This window comes from Etheostoma spectabile, chromosome 16, assembly GCF_008692095.1.
Source record: "Etheostoma spectabile isolate EspeVRDwgs_2016 chromosome 16, UIUC_Espe_1.0, whole genome shotgun sequence".
NCBI classification, from domain to species: Eukaryota; Metazoa; Chordata; class Actinopteri; order Perciformes; family Percidae; genus Etheostoma; species Etheostoma spectabile.
The window spans coordinates 12,870,186-12,887,555 of record NC_045748.1 but is presented as its reverse complement, the minus strand read 5'-3'; the positions used below and the strand labels follow the sequence as shown (position 1 = coordinate 12,887,555).

Below are 17,370 nucleotides of genomic sequence, written 5' to 3'. Positions count from 1 at the left end.
TGAAGTTTAAAACTATTGGATCTGCCCAGCCAGCTCCTTCACCACTAATGGAACAAGCTGGAAAATCAAACTTTTCCCAAATCCAGTGGGGAGGAGGGCCACAACATCGTGGCCATCAACAAAACTCAGAAAAGATTCTAGATTGTGAATATTTGGCAGCGTTGCCACAACGTATCGAATGGCTTCGTCCACTTCTTTCTCTGCCGTCATTACGGACCTACAACTCAAACTAGCGCACAACTGATTGGGCATTGCAAGACAAAAAAAATCCCAAACTACTTACTACAGACTAATTCAAACCCAGGGCTAAGTGTCTGTAAACTTCTATTTTTGAAAAGCATTCTCCCTGGGTAAACTTTTATTTCCCATCTTTACTGTATTATAATGGGCAATGCTGATTCAGACACTTTTACTCTTTGTATTAATAGATCCGTGAAATTATTGACTTATGGTTGTTTATGTTTTTCCGTAATATTACATAAAATGTACCATTGGTTGGGCAACCTCTAGCTCACCCAGTGTGAGCGCGCGCCCTATTAGGCTGATGCCTTTGCAGCGGCCGGGTTTGAATCCCACTTTACCTGCCCATCTACTGTCACTTTGAATTAAAGGGGAAAAAGCCCTTGATAATTTACCATTGGTGTATGCTTATCAAGTCATTAGTAATCAGTACATCCCTAATGCTTCACCTTCATTGTTTCAGCAACATCAAAACAAACTAAAACAGACTCAAATATAAGGTTTTATTTTTAATCGCGGAGGGATTTGTTGCCTTTCATGTCCCCTTTTATTTGGGACGGAGTATTGGAAATGATGATTGGACATGCATTGTGCCCTAAAGCTGGAGATTGGTAGAACGCTTTTTTTGGGGTTCATTTTTGGACAATAAAAGCAGGGAGGAGTTTGAGAGGGGATATGATTTATTTGTTTGAAGAACGTAAGACAGAAAAAGACACTGCTGTTTTACCTAAGAGGGAAGGTCATCCACCATAACTTGGTGGTGTAACGGAAGCAAGTTTTGTTGTGCGGTGCAGAAAAAAATACCTAGCCTGTTATCCAAAGTTTGCAGTTCCAATTTTTCATAGGGAAATTCTTGCTTCTAAAAAGCAGGTGCAGATTTGAACGGTGAGTTGTGACTGTATGATCATGGTATAATGATATGGTATTTCTATGATTGTTTTTTTGTTTTTTAATTTAAACATGTTTTGTTTTTGGTATTTTATCACTTTTAAACTTGCTCAGTTCATTTGCATCTTTGGTTTTTATTTGACAGTCGGTGTAGAGAGATAGTCACAGACAGAAAACATGGTCAGAAAGCGGGGTATGGCATGGAACAAACTTTTTTTATTTTAGGATTACTACATTTCAGTTGTCTTTTTGTTGAGCTTTCTCATATTAAAGAGATCCCACATCTGAACTGTGCCTTTCGAGCATCCGTGCTCTCACATAATGCGTTTTAAGGAAGTCACAGAATCTGTATTTTGCTGCTGCTTAAGGAGAATATAAGGCGACGTGTTATGGGGTATGGGTGCTTAAATCATTTCTGTCCAGTGGACAGTTAAGCTTTTTATGGTCTGCACTCAGCTTTTTGGATTATTGCTTGAGTTCTTAGTAACTTCAACGTTGAGCGTGTCCTGCCAGTCTTCACATTTTCAAATTGCAAACCTTTGTTGCGTCTTTAGTGCTCAGGGGGGGGGGGGGGGGAGAATGGAAACAGCACATATGTGTTGGTCAGTTTGTCTGCTTGACAATGCCATTTTGCAGCAAGAAAATTTGAAGTGAGATGAACAGAACAGAAGTGTATCTTTTTTTTGGCAGAAAAAAAAGATGTTGACGAAGTTTCCTTTTGGGGACATAATTTGAAATTGGGAAACATTTTAAGTTGGAAAAACGGTAGTAAGTTGCAGTATATTGCAATATGTTTAAAATTGCAATAATATTGTATTGTGACATAAGTAGAATGATGATATCGTGAGGTCTGTGGTGATTCCCACCCCTAGCTGAGGCTAGCATGGACAGCAGGGCTAGCTTGAGTTCACAATGTTTCTCGTCACCTCTTTCCAATTTGCGAGTATATTCAGATGGAGCACTGTGTGGAACAGTAGTTTCCCAGCAGTTTTGTACAGTGTTTTTACTTCTACACTGCTGCCTTTGGCTCCAAGAGGGAATACAGGTCAGTCTCGATTGAATGATGAGCAAATGGAGCTCTAAGTAGCTGATTGTAATGTGGAGTTGGCCTGGTTATAAAATGCCAAGGCGCTCTTTTCAGCCTTGAACATCAGCACCAGAGTTCAGATGAATTGGAAATTGGCAGCTATGCTCTGTGTTTTGAGGTGTGAAAGTTTATTGATTGAGGACAAGGCAGGTTTTTGAAAGTTTTATAGGGGCCCAAGAGAAAATACCATTAGATTTCAGAACTTGGTGTGAGGATCTCATTTGATGGAAGTAAAAGTATGTAAAACTTGCCTGACCAGATTGGGACACGCGTCTCACCCTTGAGCCTGTTTGTAGTCACAACAGAGTTCTGAACTGTTATCATCTTTGTCTCTACAAAGGTCGAGTATTATAAGTCCCTAAAGATAAACCATGAATTTTTTTTTTTTTCTTTTTCTTTTTTTTGGTTATCAGTAGTGTTGGCCAAATGAAGCTTTGTGAAACAGTGTTGCTATTTTCTGAGCCCACTAGATGGCGCTATTTGTTTTAAATTCAGTACATTCTCAACCAGTTGTTGAGAGAGACAGTTGACAGAGAGCGCCATCTAGTGGGCTCAGAAAATAAAGACACTGGTTCACAAAGCTTCATTTGGCCATCACTAGTTATCAGATTTAGGAATATTTAACCTGAACACAGTTCTGGTAGCTTCACTGAGTAACTTGATATTGACATTAAAGTATAATGCTCATTTTCTGGTCCATAATGGCATTAAGAAGTTATATCGGAATAGGTTTACATGGTTTAATTTTCAAAAAACACCATATTGCACATGCACAGTAGTTAGTTAAGGACTACTAGCCAGTCATAAGGAGAGTTTGAGGGTGTGCCACGCTAGCAGCTAGGCGAGCATTATGAGGTGTCTTAGAACGTGACGCACGTTCATCACAGAAGTAAAGGCTGGACTACAATAGAGCTGGAAACTTTAGAGCAGTTTGTGAACTGTGTTTACTGTTGGAGATGCCAAGTCCCTTTTGGGAGTGGACTTTGGGTTTTTCTCACTTTGTAAACTTATAAGGTGCACAACAAAAACACAATAAAGGAAAGGGGGAAAAGCCAAAAAGCATAAATGAGCACTTTTATTTAAATGACTGTAATCGGAGTGTGTCACTCAATGTGCCAAGGACATTCTTTCTCAAAGCGTATTGGAGCATTGTTCTTACTGCAGGAGTATGGGATAGCTATAGATGTATTTTTAAGACATTTATGATGTTTTAGGTCAAATTTCAAAAGTTTGAGCTGGCATTCTTAGAATGTACTATAATACCCTAGTATTTACCTTTAGACATAGGGTTGATTACATGTAGCCTGCTGCACTCACAGCACTGTGAACAGTAACCTACTGCTATACTTATTCAGCCCTTTAATTAACCTTTTTTCTGCCCAGGATTATCCGCGGCTTGGTTCGTCATGTGAAGTATTTCCTGGGCCTTCGATTTGATGTGAGCGGTTGGGAGCATCTGCAGACAGAGGGACCCTACGTCATCATCTCCAACCACCAGAGCTCCCTGGATGTTTTGGGTGTGTGCTCTACTACCTTTTATGTATGAGAATCAATATTTAAATCTGATATGCACAAACAGTTTCTTATAGACATGGTGGACCCTCATGACAGTTAGTTAAAACGTTATCAAACAAATTTTGATGGTTGAAAAAAAATGCGAAAGTTATAGAGGACAGTCTTCCTGTACGTGGCAGTCTAAACAGGAAGTGTTGCATAGTTTGATTCTAAATCGGAGGAAACTCGGTATAGCTGTTCCCCATGCTGCTCTGAGGCTACGTGCAACATTTGAAGTAAATCCCGCCAGTACCCCCGACGTGCTGGGACGTGCAGCTTTCATTTTCACATTGATTTCCCTCGCAAAACGACAGATGTCATTTTCCCGCTCTTCAGCTTACAAAAATCTTGCATAGCATACACTCCATACATATTCGGATCTGACACCAGCATTTTTGTCCAGGAGATGTCCTGCCAGATAGCGAGTTTTGTAAGACTGCAAACATATAAATATATTGGTGGAAGTAGGCTAAATAATAATAATAATGTATCCTTTTATTAGTCCCACACAAACACAAATCATCAGTGTGTTACCTTCTTTTATTGATGGATACTAATAGACATTTATTTAAATGAAAATCTACGATTGCATATTACAACTTAAAAGTGCTAATCTTATCTCAGATTGTTTAAGTATTGCAATAGTTATATAATTGTAGTATTACGAACTGGGTTTCTAACGTAAGATTTCCAAATGAGATTTGATCCTTTTCTATGTTTTCAACCAGGAGTGAACTCTTAGGCTGGGTTGCACCAACAAGGCTCATTTTAATCAAAGACTAAAGACACTAAAAGTGTAGAAAAAATAGGTTTAAACTGAGTAAATCCAGATTTAATATAAAACAGAGCTGTATTGTACATTATTTTTTAAAACCACACCCAGTTTAGTAAATTCTAATTCCTTGACGGGAACCAAAATTAAAAAGAGTTTAAAGTTCTGTCGGAACCTGCTAGGCAGGCTCTAAAAGAAGCAGCGTGAACCATTCATTTTCTGCTGCTCTAAATTGCTTTGTTTGCTAGCTAGTTCAAATTTCAGTTAGTTAGCCTGTTGCTATTCCTTAAAACTTGTTTGTTTGACTTGATTAGTTTGCTTAATCCTACGGAGCACCGTATGGGTCACGTTATGCTTTTTTGGGGGACTACTTTTGCTCAATGGTGTATTTTGCCTCAACGTCACCTTCCAGGCAGCTAACCTTAACCCTAAACATAACCATTGCCGCGCTGCCTGGAAGGAGACGTTGGGGGCTAAAAACACCAAACACCACTACTTTGGCGTTCCCTCGCAATACTTTTCTTCTTCAATTCCCGAGTAATGGGTCTATTTTCAATCAGCTGCTCAGTGCAAGGCCACAATATGGATCAGCTCGTTGAGTTTTACTTTGAGCTGGGAATGTTGATATACTGCTCAATGGGCACATTCACATCTGTTCTATAATCAATACCTATTTCTTAAATGAATAAAAAAAGTATGTGCGTGAGGCTCCGCTCATGTTTGGCTAAGTCATAGCTTGTGTCCATTTTATTTCTATGTTTGTATCAAATTAGACAAAGAAATATGTTCTTCATCTGACAATTATAGTCTGAGAGACTTTTACCAACCTGGACATTGAGCTTAATTAGACATCAGGCTGGTTATAAGAATGTAATGCCATATCGGGCATAGCTTTTAGTTAGACAAAACCCCATGAGCTCAGAATACAATACTTTCATTTGGCCTTTATTGAAGTCTCACTTTCTAATGAGTCATTTGTGGCTGATTAGAAGAAAACTGCCATAAACTAAGTCAAATCACATCAGGTCACATCCAGTTGCGACTTCACATGTCCTTTACAGCCCATGTGTAGATACCAGATCGTGATGTATAGTAATTGTTGATGTGATTATTGTTTTGTCCCACACAGTAGCCTACAGGAATATCGACCATTACAGGTAGAAAATGAACTTCTAGGTGACTGGAGGGGTAGTTGATTGTAACCACATTGCAGGCTGTATTTTCACATTTTTGTCCCTGAACTAACATTCTTTCTTTGTAACACTAGTGCAGATTCTCTGATAATTCAGTGTTTATTCATCGCCACATCATGCAAACCTCTGACATTCTTTTTTTTTTATACATTTAAGAAATGGACAATTGATTATAGCTTCTATGAGACATGAATGTGCCCATTGAGGAGTATATCAGCATAATTCCCACCTCAAAGTAAAATGCATCGAGCTGATTATTTGCACCGGGCAGCTGAGTGGCTGCTGGACTTTTGTGAGAGAACACAAATTGTATTGGGAGGTAATGCAAAAGCAGTCTCCTGGAAAAAATCTCGCCGCGACCCTTCCAGAGCTCTGTACAATCCATCTCAAAAAGGTATCCATTTAAAAGTTAAACCTCCTAATGTGTTTGTTTGAAGTACATACTGGATCACAGTTGAATTGGAGGGAAGAATCTTGAGCGTCAGCCAATAACGACGTGCCTGCTTTGAGAGCGCCGGCTGCCGACCTGGATGAGCTCACTGACAAAGTGACACAGAAAACAGTCCCTTGAGGCAGTTCAACCTTCTGTTTGTTCTCTGCACAGAAATGTACACAGCATCTGGCTGTGTCGAGTCCCGTGTGTACGCCGGCCTAGTCGGCTTAGTAGTGTGGAAGTGTCAACTGCCACACAGCTGACAAGGAATCGTTTCAGCAGCCTCAGTTATGTCTGTTTATTTTGACATTTTGTGTGTTGTTTTTTTTGCAAGCACAAATACATGTTTGCAGTTCTTTTTGAACGTGGTAGCCGAGGTTTTTGGGCTGGAATTAATATTAAAACCTTTTTGTTGCCTCAGAATTTTTCTGTCATCAAACATTTTGTCAATGTCAATGTCAATGTAGCCAATCTCACAGGTTCTTTTTTTATGATTTTATCTGATGATCTCATGATCATAACATCATGATATTATCTGCAACTCAGCAGCTTGGTAAGGACTGCTTGTCAACACGGTATTTATGCGGCAATTCAGTTTCATACTTGTTCCATTGTCTGACAAAAGAAAAAAGAAAAAATATGTAAACGAGAACTTGTGAACTTGGCTGCATTAAAACACAGTTTGAGATTACAGAAGGCAGGATTGTCTCTGACAGCGGCGGCGGAGCAGGAATGCGACACGGCCGGGTACTGTTACCTGTATTCTGTACATTGGCCGTTAATCACATAATCACAGTCTGGTTTGGATCGACCACCACACCGTTCCAAAACGGACTCAGGAGTAACAATCAGGACATCTGAAGACATCATTCCCAGATTGCAGAAAACATAGGTTTGGCAATAGTTCTACTAAAACCTGGTTCACAAATGTAGGATTATACCAGCTTTGCTGGCCTCACATCACCCAGTCTGAGATGAAAGCTGGTTTAAATTTACTGCATACCATTTCAAATTGGCGTCGACTGAGTAAGAGCACGTTGTGGAAGGATTTTGATTCTTGTTTCAATCTGACCTCCTGATTCGGTTTGTCTGTGATTTTGCATGGGCTTGTGTGGTCATGTCTTTTATCATTGCCTCATTCTTCTTGAGGACACTTATGTAGCAGAGGTATGGTTTCTCTCCATCAGTGCCTGGGAGAGAGTGTTTTTCAGTGCCGGTGAGTGATGAGGGCAGGCTCGGGACCAGGGTGGTGACAGCAGGGGAGGACTAGGCATCTAATTAGTGCTGAGAAAACTCAGCATGAGTCTGATTTGGCGTCCAAGTTGTCATGCCAACCGCTACACCCAGCCATTAATAGCTGCTCATCCTAGAGCGGATGTGATGAGACCTCCACAGCTCGGTTTCCAGCATTCTTTCATGTGTTAATTTGCTTCTGTCGACTCTGTTTTTCTCACCTCAGCATAGCATCTACTTGCTCTGCTGTTTGTCATCCTTTTGATTTCACACGCTTTGGCCTTCTTCTTTTTTATAATATTTTGTGCGTGTAACACAGACGCTGAAAATATGTTTTTTTTTTTCTTCACTCAATTTATCTACTCAAGGCTGTGGGTCAGCTCCAGCTGATTCAAAATGATGCAGCCAGAGTATTCCCTGGGACAAAACAAACACATTACTCCTGTATTTCTCTGGCTTCCATAAAATACAGAATTTATTTCAAAATACTGCTCACATATTTAATGGCCATTTAAATCTCTGACCTGCTCTTACATCAGAACTCTTACATCATCAGACACTGGTCTCCCAACTGTACTCACGATCAGTAATACATCTGGTAATTATGGACCCACTCTCTTGATGATATAAGAAGTACTACAACCAGGGCTTTAAATGAACTTGTTTAATCACCAGCCATTGACTTGTCGTATTGTTTCTGCAGCCTGACTATTTAAACAGACGCTTCGCTTAATTCATCATCGGCCCAATCGGCTTGTACCTTTTACAATGTTATACCAGCCAAAGTTAATTTCACCGGCATATGGCAGGTTGACGAGTGACAATTTAAAGCCCTGACCACAACTGTGTTGTCTTTAAATGGCAAGCTGAAGACCTACCTGTTCTCTCAGGCCTATGGCTAGCTTGCCTCAATATCTTTGTCTGTCTGTCTCTTTACCTCTATCCCTCCCTCTCTTTCTCATTGGGTATGTGTGTGGGTGGGCAGAGAATTTTTCTAGATTTATTCAAATAAGTTCTCATGTCTTATTTTATGTAGTTCATTATTGTTTTCTGTGAAGCACATTGTATAAAGTGTGCTATATGAATAAAGTTGACATGCCATGACATGGCACTGCTCTTATCTTCTTGAGATAAAGCTGCCTTTGCACCAAGGTTAATCAAACATGCCCTTTGCAATATTGTAAACGCTCTTCTTGGAGATAACTAAAATCAGTAAAGTGAGATTTATTTTCCAACACCACATGGATGATATCAGCAGACTTTACGCTTGATGAAATCCAGGTTTTGGTCATAGAGGAAATTTATTGTATGTGTTAGACTATTCTTTTAACACACCCACTAATGGCGCTTACCCACTGCTAGTACCGGCTCGACTCGGCTTCCCCATCCTCCATTTTCCATTGCAGATTTAGTACCGCCTCATGCGAGAGGCGAGTGTGGCCATTAGAGACCCCATACTTCAAGGTCTCAGTTTTACCATGCAATTCTTTTCTTCTTCAAATTTTAAGAAGCATTGGAAAATGCTTTTAAATTTATTAAAAACTAACCATTTATATGTCAATCAGGCTTAATGGTCAATGGTGAAGCAAACAAGCTATTAGGATTGTGGCTACATAATGACCGATTAGCCAACGTCTTCTATGAAAATGTCATATTTCTCAAATATTGGAAAGATTTCTGCTGCTCATGTGAACAAAACTACAGATTTGCTTCTCTTTTATCTTTTTATTTTTAAGTAAATACTTAATGTTTGTGTGTATATACACATACTGTATATTATACCTGTTTTATAATGAGATTGAACACATTTTTGTTAGAGTATTTCACATGGTTCTAATTCAGGACACAATGTTGAAATACTGTATTACATGTTTCCTCCGTTTCTCAGGCCTGATGGAGATCTTACCGGACCGCTGCACCATGATTGCCAAAAAGGAGTTGATCTACGCCGGCACAGTAGGTCTCATTTGCTGGCTGGGTGGCATTGTCTTTATCAACCGCAAGAAGACCAACGACGCCAAAAATGTCATGACTGACGCTGCCAAAACCATGTTGGACGACCAGGTAATGTGACTGTTGTCAACACGGGATGCACATATATCGGTGATGTATAGAAGGAGATAGTGATAGCCACAATGGTTTAGAGTGCTTACATCCCTGAAGAACTAGTACGTCATGCTTGTATGTCATTCATTTTACTCTTTCTGCGCTTAATTTGTCACAAGCTTCTAGTTTTTGACACATTGAGAGATGACATGGGATGATTATTAATTAGTGGCTGTTTTTCTTTCCCACCCTTGGCCTTTTGACATCCACAGATTCGTCTGTGGGTATTCCCAGAGGGAACGCGAAACCAGAGAGGTGGCCTGCTACCTTTCAAGAAAGGTGCTTTTCACCTGGCGGTGCAGGCACAAGTGAGTTTACTTCCTCTTATCTCCATTGGGAATTTACTTTCTTTTGGGCTGTCTTTGTACTGATTAAAGCAAGTGCAAGCTGTCATGTCTATATCCTATATTAGGGCTGTCAATCGATTAGAGGTGAACTATTATGCTTTTCCATATTTTCTGTCCTATCTGTATTGTTATATTGTCCGAGTTTCATGTTAAACGTGGCCAGAGCTTCACATAATGAGGTACATGTATTTCAGAGAAATCCCATTAAAGTAAAACATTCAGAAACGCTCTGGTTTGGTGTCATGTAACACCGAGTCGGCTTTCTCTGGCCTTCTATGATTGGTGATCTGCTCCAGGTAGGCAGGACTGGAGTGTTTTTTATTTTTTTTATTTTTTTTTTTGGTTTAAGCTACCGTGGTGCTTATATTGTCGCATGCTAACATCCTAATGGCAGTGACAGATGTAATCTTGGCTCCCAATGGTGTAATTTCTCCCCAATTTTGGGTAAGGGTGTGAATCTTCACTGGTGTAACGATTCGATTATGATTATCCTGTCAACGATTTGAATCGATTCAATATCATGATGCGTAACCTTCTCAATAACATTATAAATTGCCACACATGGTTTTCATCAAGAAATTCAAGCAGTCAGATAGATAGATAGATATATAAACTTCCCTTTCTATTGTATGTGCTCTTAAAATGACACTTCCTGAATGTAGTGGAGTCGGAACAGAGCAGACAAAAGATAAAAAGCAAACACAAAAAAAAGCAGCGACCAGAAAATCAGCAAGCAACATCAGTAGGCAAAAATCGATTATGGTATGTTACTATATCGATGCAATATTGTCCAGGTCCACATCGTGATGCAATGATTCATTTTAACACCCCTAATTTCAGGTTAAATCACCATTGAAAGAAGTCATGTAATATTTGGTTCCGAAGCCTTTATTTGCCTTCTGTAAGTCTGTAATCTTGGCTGCCAATGTTGTTAATTTCTCCCCAATTTCGAGTCACACTGCTGCTGAAACGTGTCTGGTTGTGTCATACTTGTACCATGAAAAACCCCAATAGAGGCTTAGAAACCAAAGTATTGCTGTATCCTCTGTTGAAGCCGGATACCGACTGTACTACAACAACAACAGGAGTGAGATGCGGGCTGATCTTTAATGCAATATCTACATTGCCCATTATCCGCATCCATTCATCCAATGTTCCAAAGGCCCATTCTGTTCCTATCTGATATCATTTAAAAAAAACTAACTGAGAAAACATTGGAGAACCCTTTTGCAATTATGTAAGCACATAATGTGATATGAAAACTGCTGCGGGTTAAAAAAACAATGCAACTGATCCAACTGGTATCTGTCTATAATGAGTGCAATGGAAATTTCAAAGTGACCCCAAACTTTTGACCGTTAGTATGTTGTGTGTGTGTGTTGTGTGGTGTGTTTATGTATATTATATAGTATATATAATAATATTATATATATATCACACAACACACACACACATAAATTAAGTCAAGTACTGTAATGTACACCCTCGTCTTGTTCATTCACTCTTCAGTCTCACAGGAAACTTCTGCTAATGTTTGTCTCCTAAAAGTGCATGGGGTAACCCATGTCCTGATTCTAGACACATGGGGGAGCTAGAAACCTTATATGGCACAAGACAACATTTATGATTTAACCATATCCAATATACAAATATGCAAGGAATGCTTATTAAGTAATTGGCAGCTGAGCTGTGTGAGATTTATGAGCTCTATCTCTTCATGCATGTAGGTGGGAGGTCTCTGTTCTTGAGTTGATGCTTTGTAGCACACACTCGGGGGTCCAACAGGTGGGATGAATTAAAAAAGCATTGTTGAACTGCACAGTGGTTCGCTTCAGGCAAAAATGTTGTGTGTTTGTGAGCCCCTTTTTTGTGTTAATGTGCTGCTAAAGATTAACATCAATTTGGTTCAGATATGTGCTAAGGCTTCACAAATACAGCCTTGCTGCTCCTTATTAGCAAACACATTTTCTATTGATTTCTTTTGTCTCTACACCTCTGAGTCTGCTCATACGTATTTAGGTTAGACGAACAGTGTTTGCATGTTACTCGATTTAGAATTGTTGCGAGTGTTGGCGTGAGGTGGTGGAATAATTTCATTTGGGGTCTGGAGAATACAATGTGTCTTTTCCCCTGTTGGCTTTGCTTCACACTTGAGACTTTACTTGTGTGGACATGGACTATTTCTATCTCTGTGTTTGATTCTGCTGAGTTATAGCGTAACCTTTTTTCATTTGTACCCAGCCAGCCAGATTGAGTGGAAGCAGGACAGCCCCCAGGGGGAGCCCCGTTTGGCTCAGCAGTCTCGTTGAAGGGGCCACTCGGGGCCTCAATAGATGCAACTCGGCGTGCGAGTTGTGCGTGCGTGCGTGCGTGCGTGCGTGCATGCGTGTGTGTGTGTGTGGTTGGTTCAGTCAAGTATTTTTGTCTTTGTTTCTCATCTTTTGGCCTTGGCTTAAGGGAAAGAAAAGGTTCCAAAGTAAAGATTAGGAGGGCTCAATGCTGATTAGAAACTGCTCTGAATTCCAAAAATTTGTAAAAAAATGCATGTCTCATTCAAAAATAATCCAAGGCATTCTGGAGGTCTTGTGCAAAACTTAACCCTTGTGTTGTCTTCCCGTCACAATTGGAAATCAACACTTTTGTTGACGCTTTTTATCTATGTTTTTAACTTCTTCTTTTTTTGTCCCTTTTTTCAACATTTTTGATGCTTTTTGTTTGTTACGTTTTCAACTTATTAACTTTAGTTTTGCAGTTATTTTTGGAATTTATGTTCAATAAACCTCATTTAAAGGAAACTATACAAAATGTTTGAGTTAGAAACACAGGAATTTAGGAATTTTTTTAGACTAAAATTAAAAGAATGTTTGCTGATGGATAAACAAAGACTGGAATATGTCAACTTTTACTTGATGGTATTTCGAAACCACTTCAATCTTTTTTTCAAATGCTATAAAATTGAACAGGACACCCCAAAATTAATGAAAGTAAAGATTTGTACTTGCCAAAGAGCATTGTGTGTAATCAACCATGTCATTTTAGGTAATTACGACTGGGTAGTTAAAAAGAACATTGACATAGGAAAACAACATGAGGGTTAGAATGAACATCACATTTGGACCCACATGTCTTCATCAGGGTCATTTTCTGCAGTCAAGAAATAAAAGCATTTCAGGTTTTATACGAGACATACGTAGTGCCTTGGATTAATTTTGAAGGAAACATGCATTTTTACAATTATTTTTTTTTGGGAGCCCTTCGCATGAAATAGAAACCCAGTGCACTCGTTATATCCAAAGAGCTCCTGTAGTTGAATACAAGAAAGACCCAGCAGTGCTACCGCTACTTTGTCTGCATGTCAGCTATGCGTGATCACAGAAGGTTTCTATCATGTGGATGCGCCGACAGTATTCTTAATAGAATAGAATAGAATGCCTTTATTGTCATTATACGGCAACGAGGATTAAAGCAATCCCCTATTGCACCAGTGTGATGAACAAAAAAATATAAGAAGTTAACAGTATAAAATATATATAAAATATCAAAAATATAAAGTCAAAGATATAAAGTGTAGTTCTTGTCATTACTTAGAATTGCTCATGGGGAAGACAGAAACTAGGCACTATAGCTTTAACATGAAAATGAAGATGTGATGCTGATTTATTGGGACAGTCTGATTTGAGCTTTTCTTCTTTCCTCTCTTGTTTTTCAGGTTCCCATCATACCCATCGTTTTCTCCTCATACAGCAACTTCTACCTACGGAAAGAAAAGCAGTTCAAATCGGGTAACTCGGCTTGATTGTCCTCAATACGTATTTTTATTTTTTGTCAGTAGCCAGCAGTCCTCTGTATCTGGATGCAGAGGACTACTTGATGTTCGGTGAGACTTCTGACAGTAACGTTGTTGTTTTTTTTGACTCGGCAGGGACCATCAGATTGAAGATCCTTCCAAAGATCGACACAAAGGGGATGACATCAGAGGATATTTCATCCCTCTCTGACAAATCCTTCAACTTGATGCTCTCTGCCTTCCATTCTATCTCTGACTCCGTAACCCAGAGCAACGGGCCGTCGCGGCACTGAAACATTTACCACGCTCCCGCCTCTTTTTTTCCCCCTCTATGTCCCTGTCTGAGATCCATCCCTCCCCCAGATCTCCCCAAGTTGTCCCATTACATGGCCAGGAAACAACATGACATTGGTGTCTTGTCATGAAATCTCTTGTCTAGTTGACGCCGGGTCCAGTCTGCCTCTGGCCTGACCACACAGCACAGTCAGTCCCGACCCTCACTGTGTCTGCGGCAGCAGCAGCCGCGCTGCTCTGCACGCCGTGAGCGGAGTGACGGACGGCAAACCGAAAACAGTATAGATGTGTGTTCTTCTTCATGCATGCCTTTTTGGATGGCTCTGTCCACCATCATCTTTTCTTTGCTCTCTGGCTTTGGAAGCCTGGCTTTATTTTTTCTTATTGTCTTTTATCATCTCCATTTTGTACTGTTTCTTTTTGGCCTTTTTCTTTTTTTTCCTCCACCTGCCTTCTGTTCAGCAGATACTCCTCTGCATTTTTTTTTTTCTGTTTTATAAATCACATCTCATTATCTCATTTATTTTAGTTCTCCTTGGATGCTCTTGTACACACATACACAAACACTCACTCACTCACATGCTCACACTCTCATTCTCATACACTCACAATTCAAAGTACCACATCACCTTCCTTTCTTCTTGTGTGTTCTTCCCCCCCTCCCCCGTTTCTGCATTCCAGTCTCTTGCCTAAAGACAAAAGGAGCGGGGTCTCCGTGAGTTTTGGAGTGTGTGGAGGTGAGAGGTTGACACCGGTCGACCATGGACTTAAGTTCTGTTGCTGTGAATTCAACTTTATATTCATATTGGCTTTTCAACTCAATAACTGTTTGCTCCATGACAATGACATACTTCATGGTGTCAGAATGCAAGGTGTTCAGGACTACAAGATACAGCACTTAATAACAATAGCACCCATCTGTACTGAATTAATGGACTAAATAGGACAGATCAGTGTTGTGCATTGTGGTGTATCATTGTACATTCATTCATTCATTCTGTCGGTCCAAAAGATTTGAAATATCCTGCGTGCAGCATTGAGCAACAAGTGTCTTCTCCATGTTTTTTTGCTTTCTATTTATTTATACATCATTTATTTCTTTGCTCCTAGTCATAGAACTCACAAGTGAACCTATTTAAGATGTGTCAAAAGATGTCATATTGTACAATGTCCAACTGTTTTTGTTTTATTTTTTTTTAGCATTAATGTTCCAAAGTGCAAGCTTCCTGCTGTGCCATGACTGAGTGTTTTTGAGACGTTTCCAAAGTAAGACCATTATTATCTCACTTTGACCTGCTTAATCAGTTCTCCACTGACTGATTTCACTTTACCAATGATATAAGGTAGCTGCTTTTGAAAAGGGGTAAAACGTGTGAAAAATTGTGAAATGATTTTAGATCTCGAGCGCTTCTTTGAACTGGTCTGATTTTTATTTGTTCTGATTAACTTGAAGATTCACTAATTACAAACAAAACTGGCATACTTACATCTTTAATGGTTGTCCCTGTTTTTTTTTTTTTGTATCAGTACAAAAAGTGAATAACATTGTTTTAATTGTGATTCAGTTATAACTTAACCTCCATAGAAGAATTTTAGATTATTTCAGAAGTGTTTGCCTTAAGTTTGATTGGTGGTTGTTGTTGCACCTTTGATTGTTCGGCTAGTTTGCGTATGCTTAATCTACGTTGTGTAATATGTACTGACAATGACTTCTTACCGCATAGAACCAACTGAACTGTTTAGGTTTACATCCAGGTTTAACATATTACATTGCTCACTGCCTTTACACTGCAAAATCACTTATTTTGCCAGTTTTTGCCCATCAAACCCCATCTGAGAATGTATTTCAGCATTCAGGATATTTGTGTACTACTAATTGCATCTTATTGTCCCATTATTATTGGGCAATAATATTCTATTGCATTAACGTGGGATGTTGTCTTGCATACAGTCGGTGTCACATAAGGAAATGTATTTATTTGACCATTTAAATGTTGAATTTAGATTGGCTTGTGCGCACAAACCTTCTGAGGAGATCATCTTGTGAATGGATTTATCAATACTTTGGTACTAAGCCTGTACGTTCCTGTTCATGGGTAGCTTCAGTGATACCTGCTGGGCTTTCAGCTTTAAGTACATGTGATGGTGAGGTTTTCAATCATGTTCAAGGCCAGTATAGAATATAGCCCCCTACAAAAACTAATTGGTCTTTTTGTTTTCTTAGTTTGAATATATTAACATTTTCATTTGTAAGGGCAGATTTTACTTTTGCAGCAAGTGGTTTGAATGTTATAAAAGGACTCTACCAAATTGATATCTTCCAAAATATGAACTATACCATATACATTTTGCTAACGGGAGTGTGTTATCCATTTATTTCCAGTTCATTTCCTCCTTATTTTGTAATACAAATGTGTGATTTGTAAGCTTTGTGTCATAAGCTTGAACTTGTGGCGAACTGGCTCTGCAACAACCCTGCTGGTTGTTTTTATGGCAGTTGTTTACGAAAAAAGATACTGTAAGATAAACTATTCTAAGTATTCTGAACCTTAATAAAGCACTTTTCATGCTGAGTTTGGGTGGAAAAAGGACTTCAAGTGTTTTTGTTGTTTTTTTTATTTTCCCCAAAGCTATTAAAGTGTAATTGGTGGTAGCTTTACATCGATATGAGAAACGGAGCCGACATCCTGCAGAGCCTTGTATGTGTGTGGTCCCTTATTGTATGTGTGTGTAAATATGCACACATGGTATAGACGCCCATATAGTATCTGGTTATTATTAATGATGTAGTGTTCTTGACTTCACCTATTCTAGGTAAACGTGAATGTCTTGCAAAAGAATAAATAAAAATCAATTCTATTTTTTTCTTAGGTGGTCGTGCACTGAAATGCCTGCTCTGCCTTCCTCTGTGACTTCTATTGGGGTCAGTGTGGAAGTAACTAATGCTGGACTTGAGTACAATTTAGAGGTACTCCATTTTCTGCTACTTTATACTATATTTGTAAATCAACACTTTGCACACTGCAAAAATATTATCTTACCAAGTAAGCTGTCTATTGAGTTTTAAGTCTTTCTTAAAACAAGTGAAAAAAAGTTCTGTCAAAACAAAAAGATCTCAGACAGATGGCAGATTTCACTTATTTTACGAAGGATACGCAATATGACTATCATAAAGTAGTAAAATTGAATAAGTTATATACACTCAAATGACTGCGCTGCATTATGAGTACTTTGGACTTACAAGTTACTTTATGAAAATGCTGGGTTTTTACTTGTAATTTAGTATTTTCTAATGCGGTATTGATACTTTTACTTAAGTAAAGCATCTGAATACCTTGCTTCCCCACTAAATAAAGTACATATATAGGAGAGGCCAGCAGCAGAAAGCCAATGTTACGTTAGCTTAAAACAGTTTGTCTCATATTAAATCTGCAGT

General features: G+C 39.1%; 1 protein-coding gene and 1 long non-coding RNA gene across 2 annotated transcripts in view; one reads left to right on the top strand and one right to left on the bottom strand.

The window, feature by feature from the left end:
• LOC116703922 (uncharacterized) overlaps positions 1 to 527 on the bottom strand; it is an 8,463-nt gene extending 7,936 nt beyond the window's left edge. The window contains exon 1 of the long non-coding RNA XR_004335544.1: positions 516 to 527. This is a non-coding gene — a long non-coding RNA (uncharacterized LOC116703922). The remainder of the gene's footprint in view (positions 1 to 515) is intronic.
• Positions 1 to 16,804, top strand: part of agpat2 (1-acylglycerol-3-phosphate O-acyltransferase 2 (lysophosphatidic acid acyltransferase, beta)) — a 21,384-nt gene extending 4,580 nt beyond the window's left edge. The window contains exons 2-6 of the mRNA XM_032539010.1: positions 3,599 to 3,732; positions 9,289 to 9,464; positions 9,719 to 9,814; positions 13,563 to 13,635; positions 13,776 to 16,804. Of these exons, the coding sequence (XP_032394901.1) occupies positions 3,599 to 3,732; positions 9,289 to 9,464; positions 9,719 to 9,814; positions 13,563 to 13,635; positions 13,776 to 13,933 (637 nt within the window). The 3' untranslated portion in view covers positions 13,934 to 16,804. The remainder of the gene's footprint in view (positions 1 to 3,598; positions 3,733 to 9,288; positions 9,465 to 9,718; positions 9,815 to 13,562; positions 13,636 to 13,775) is intronic.
• The last annotated feature ends 566 nt before the right edge of the window (positions 16,805 to 17,370 follow it).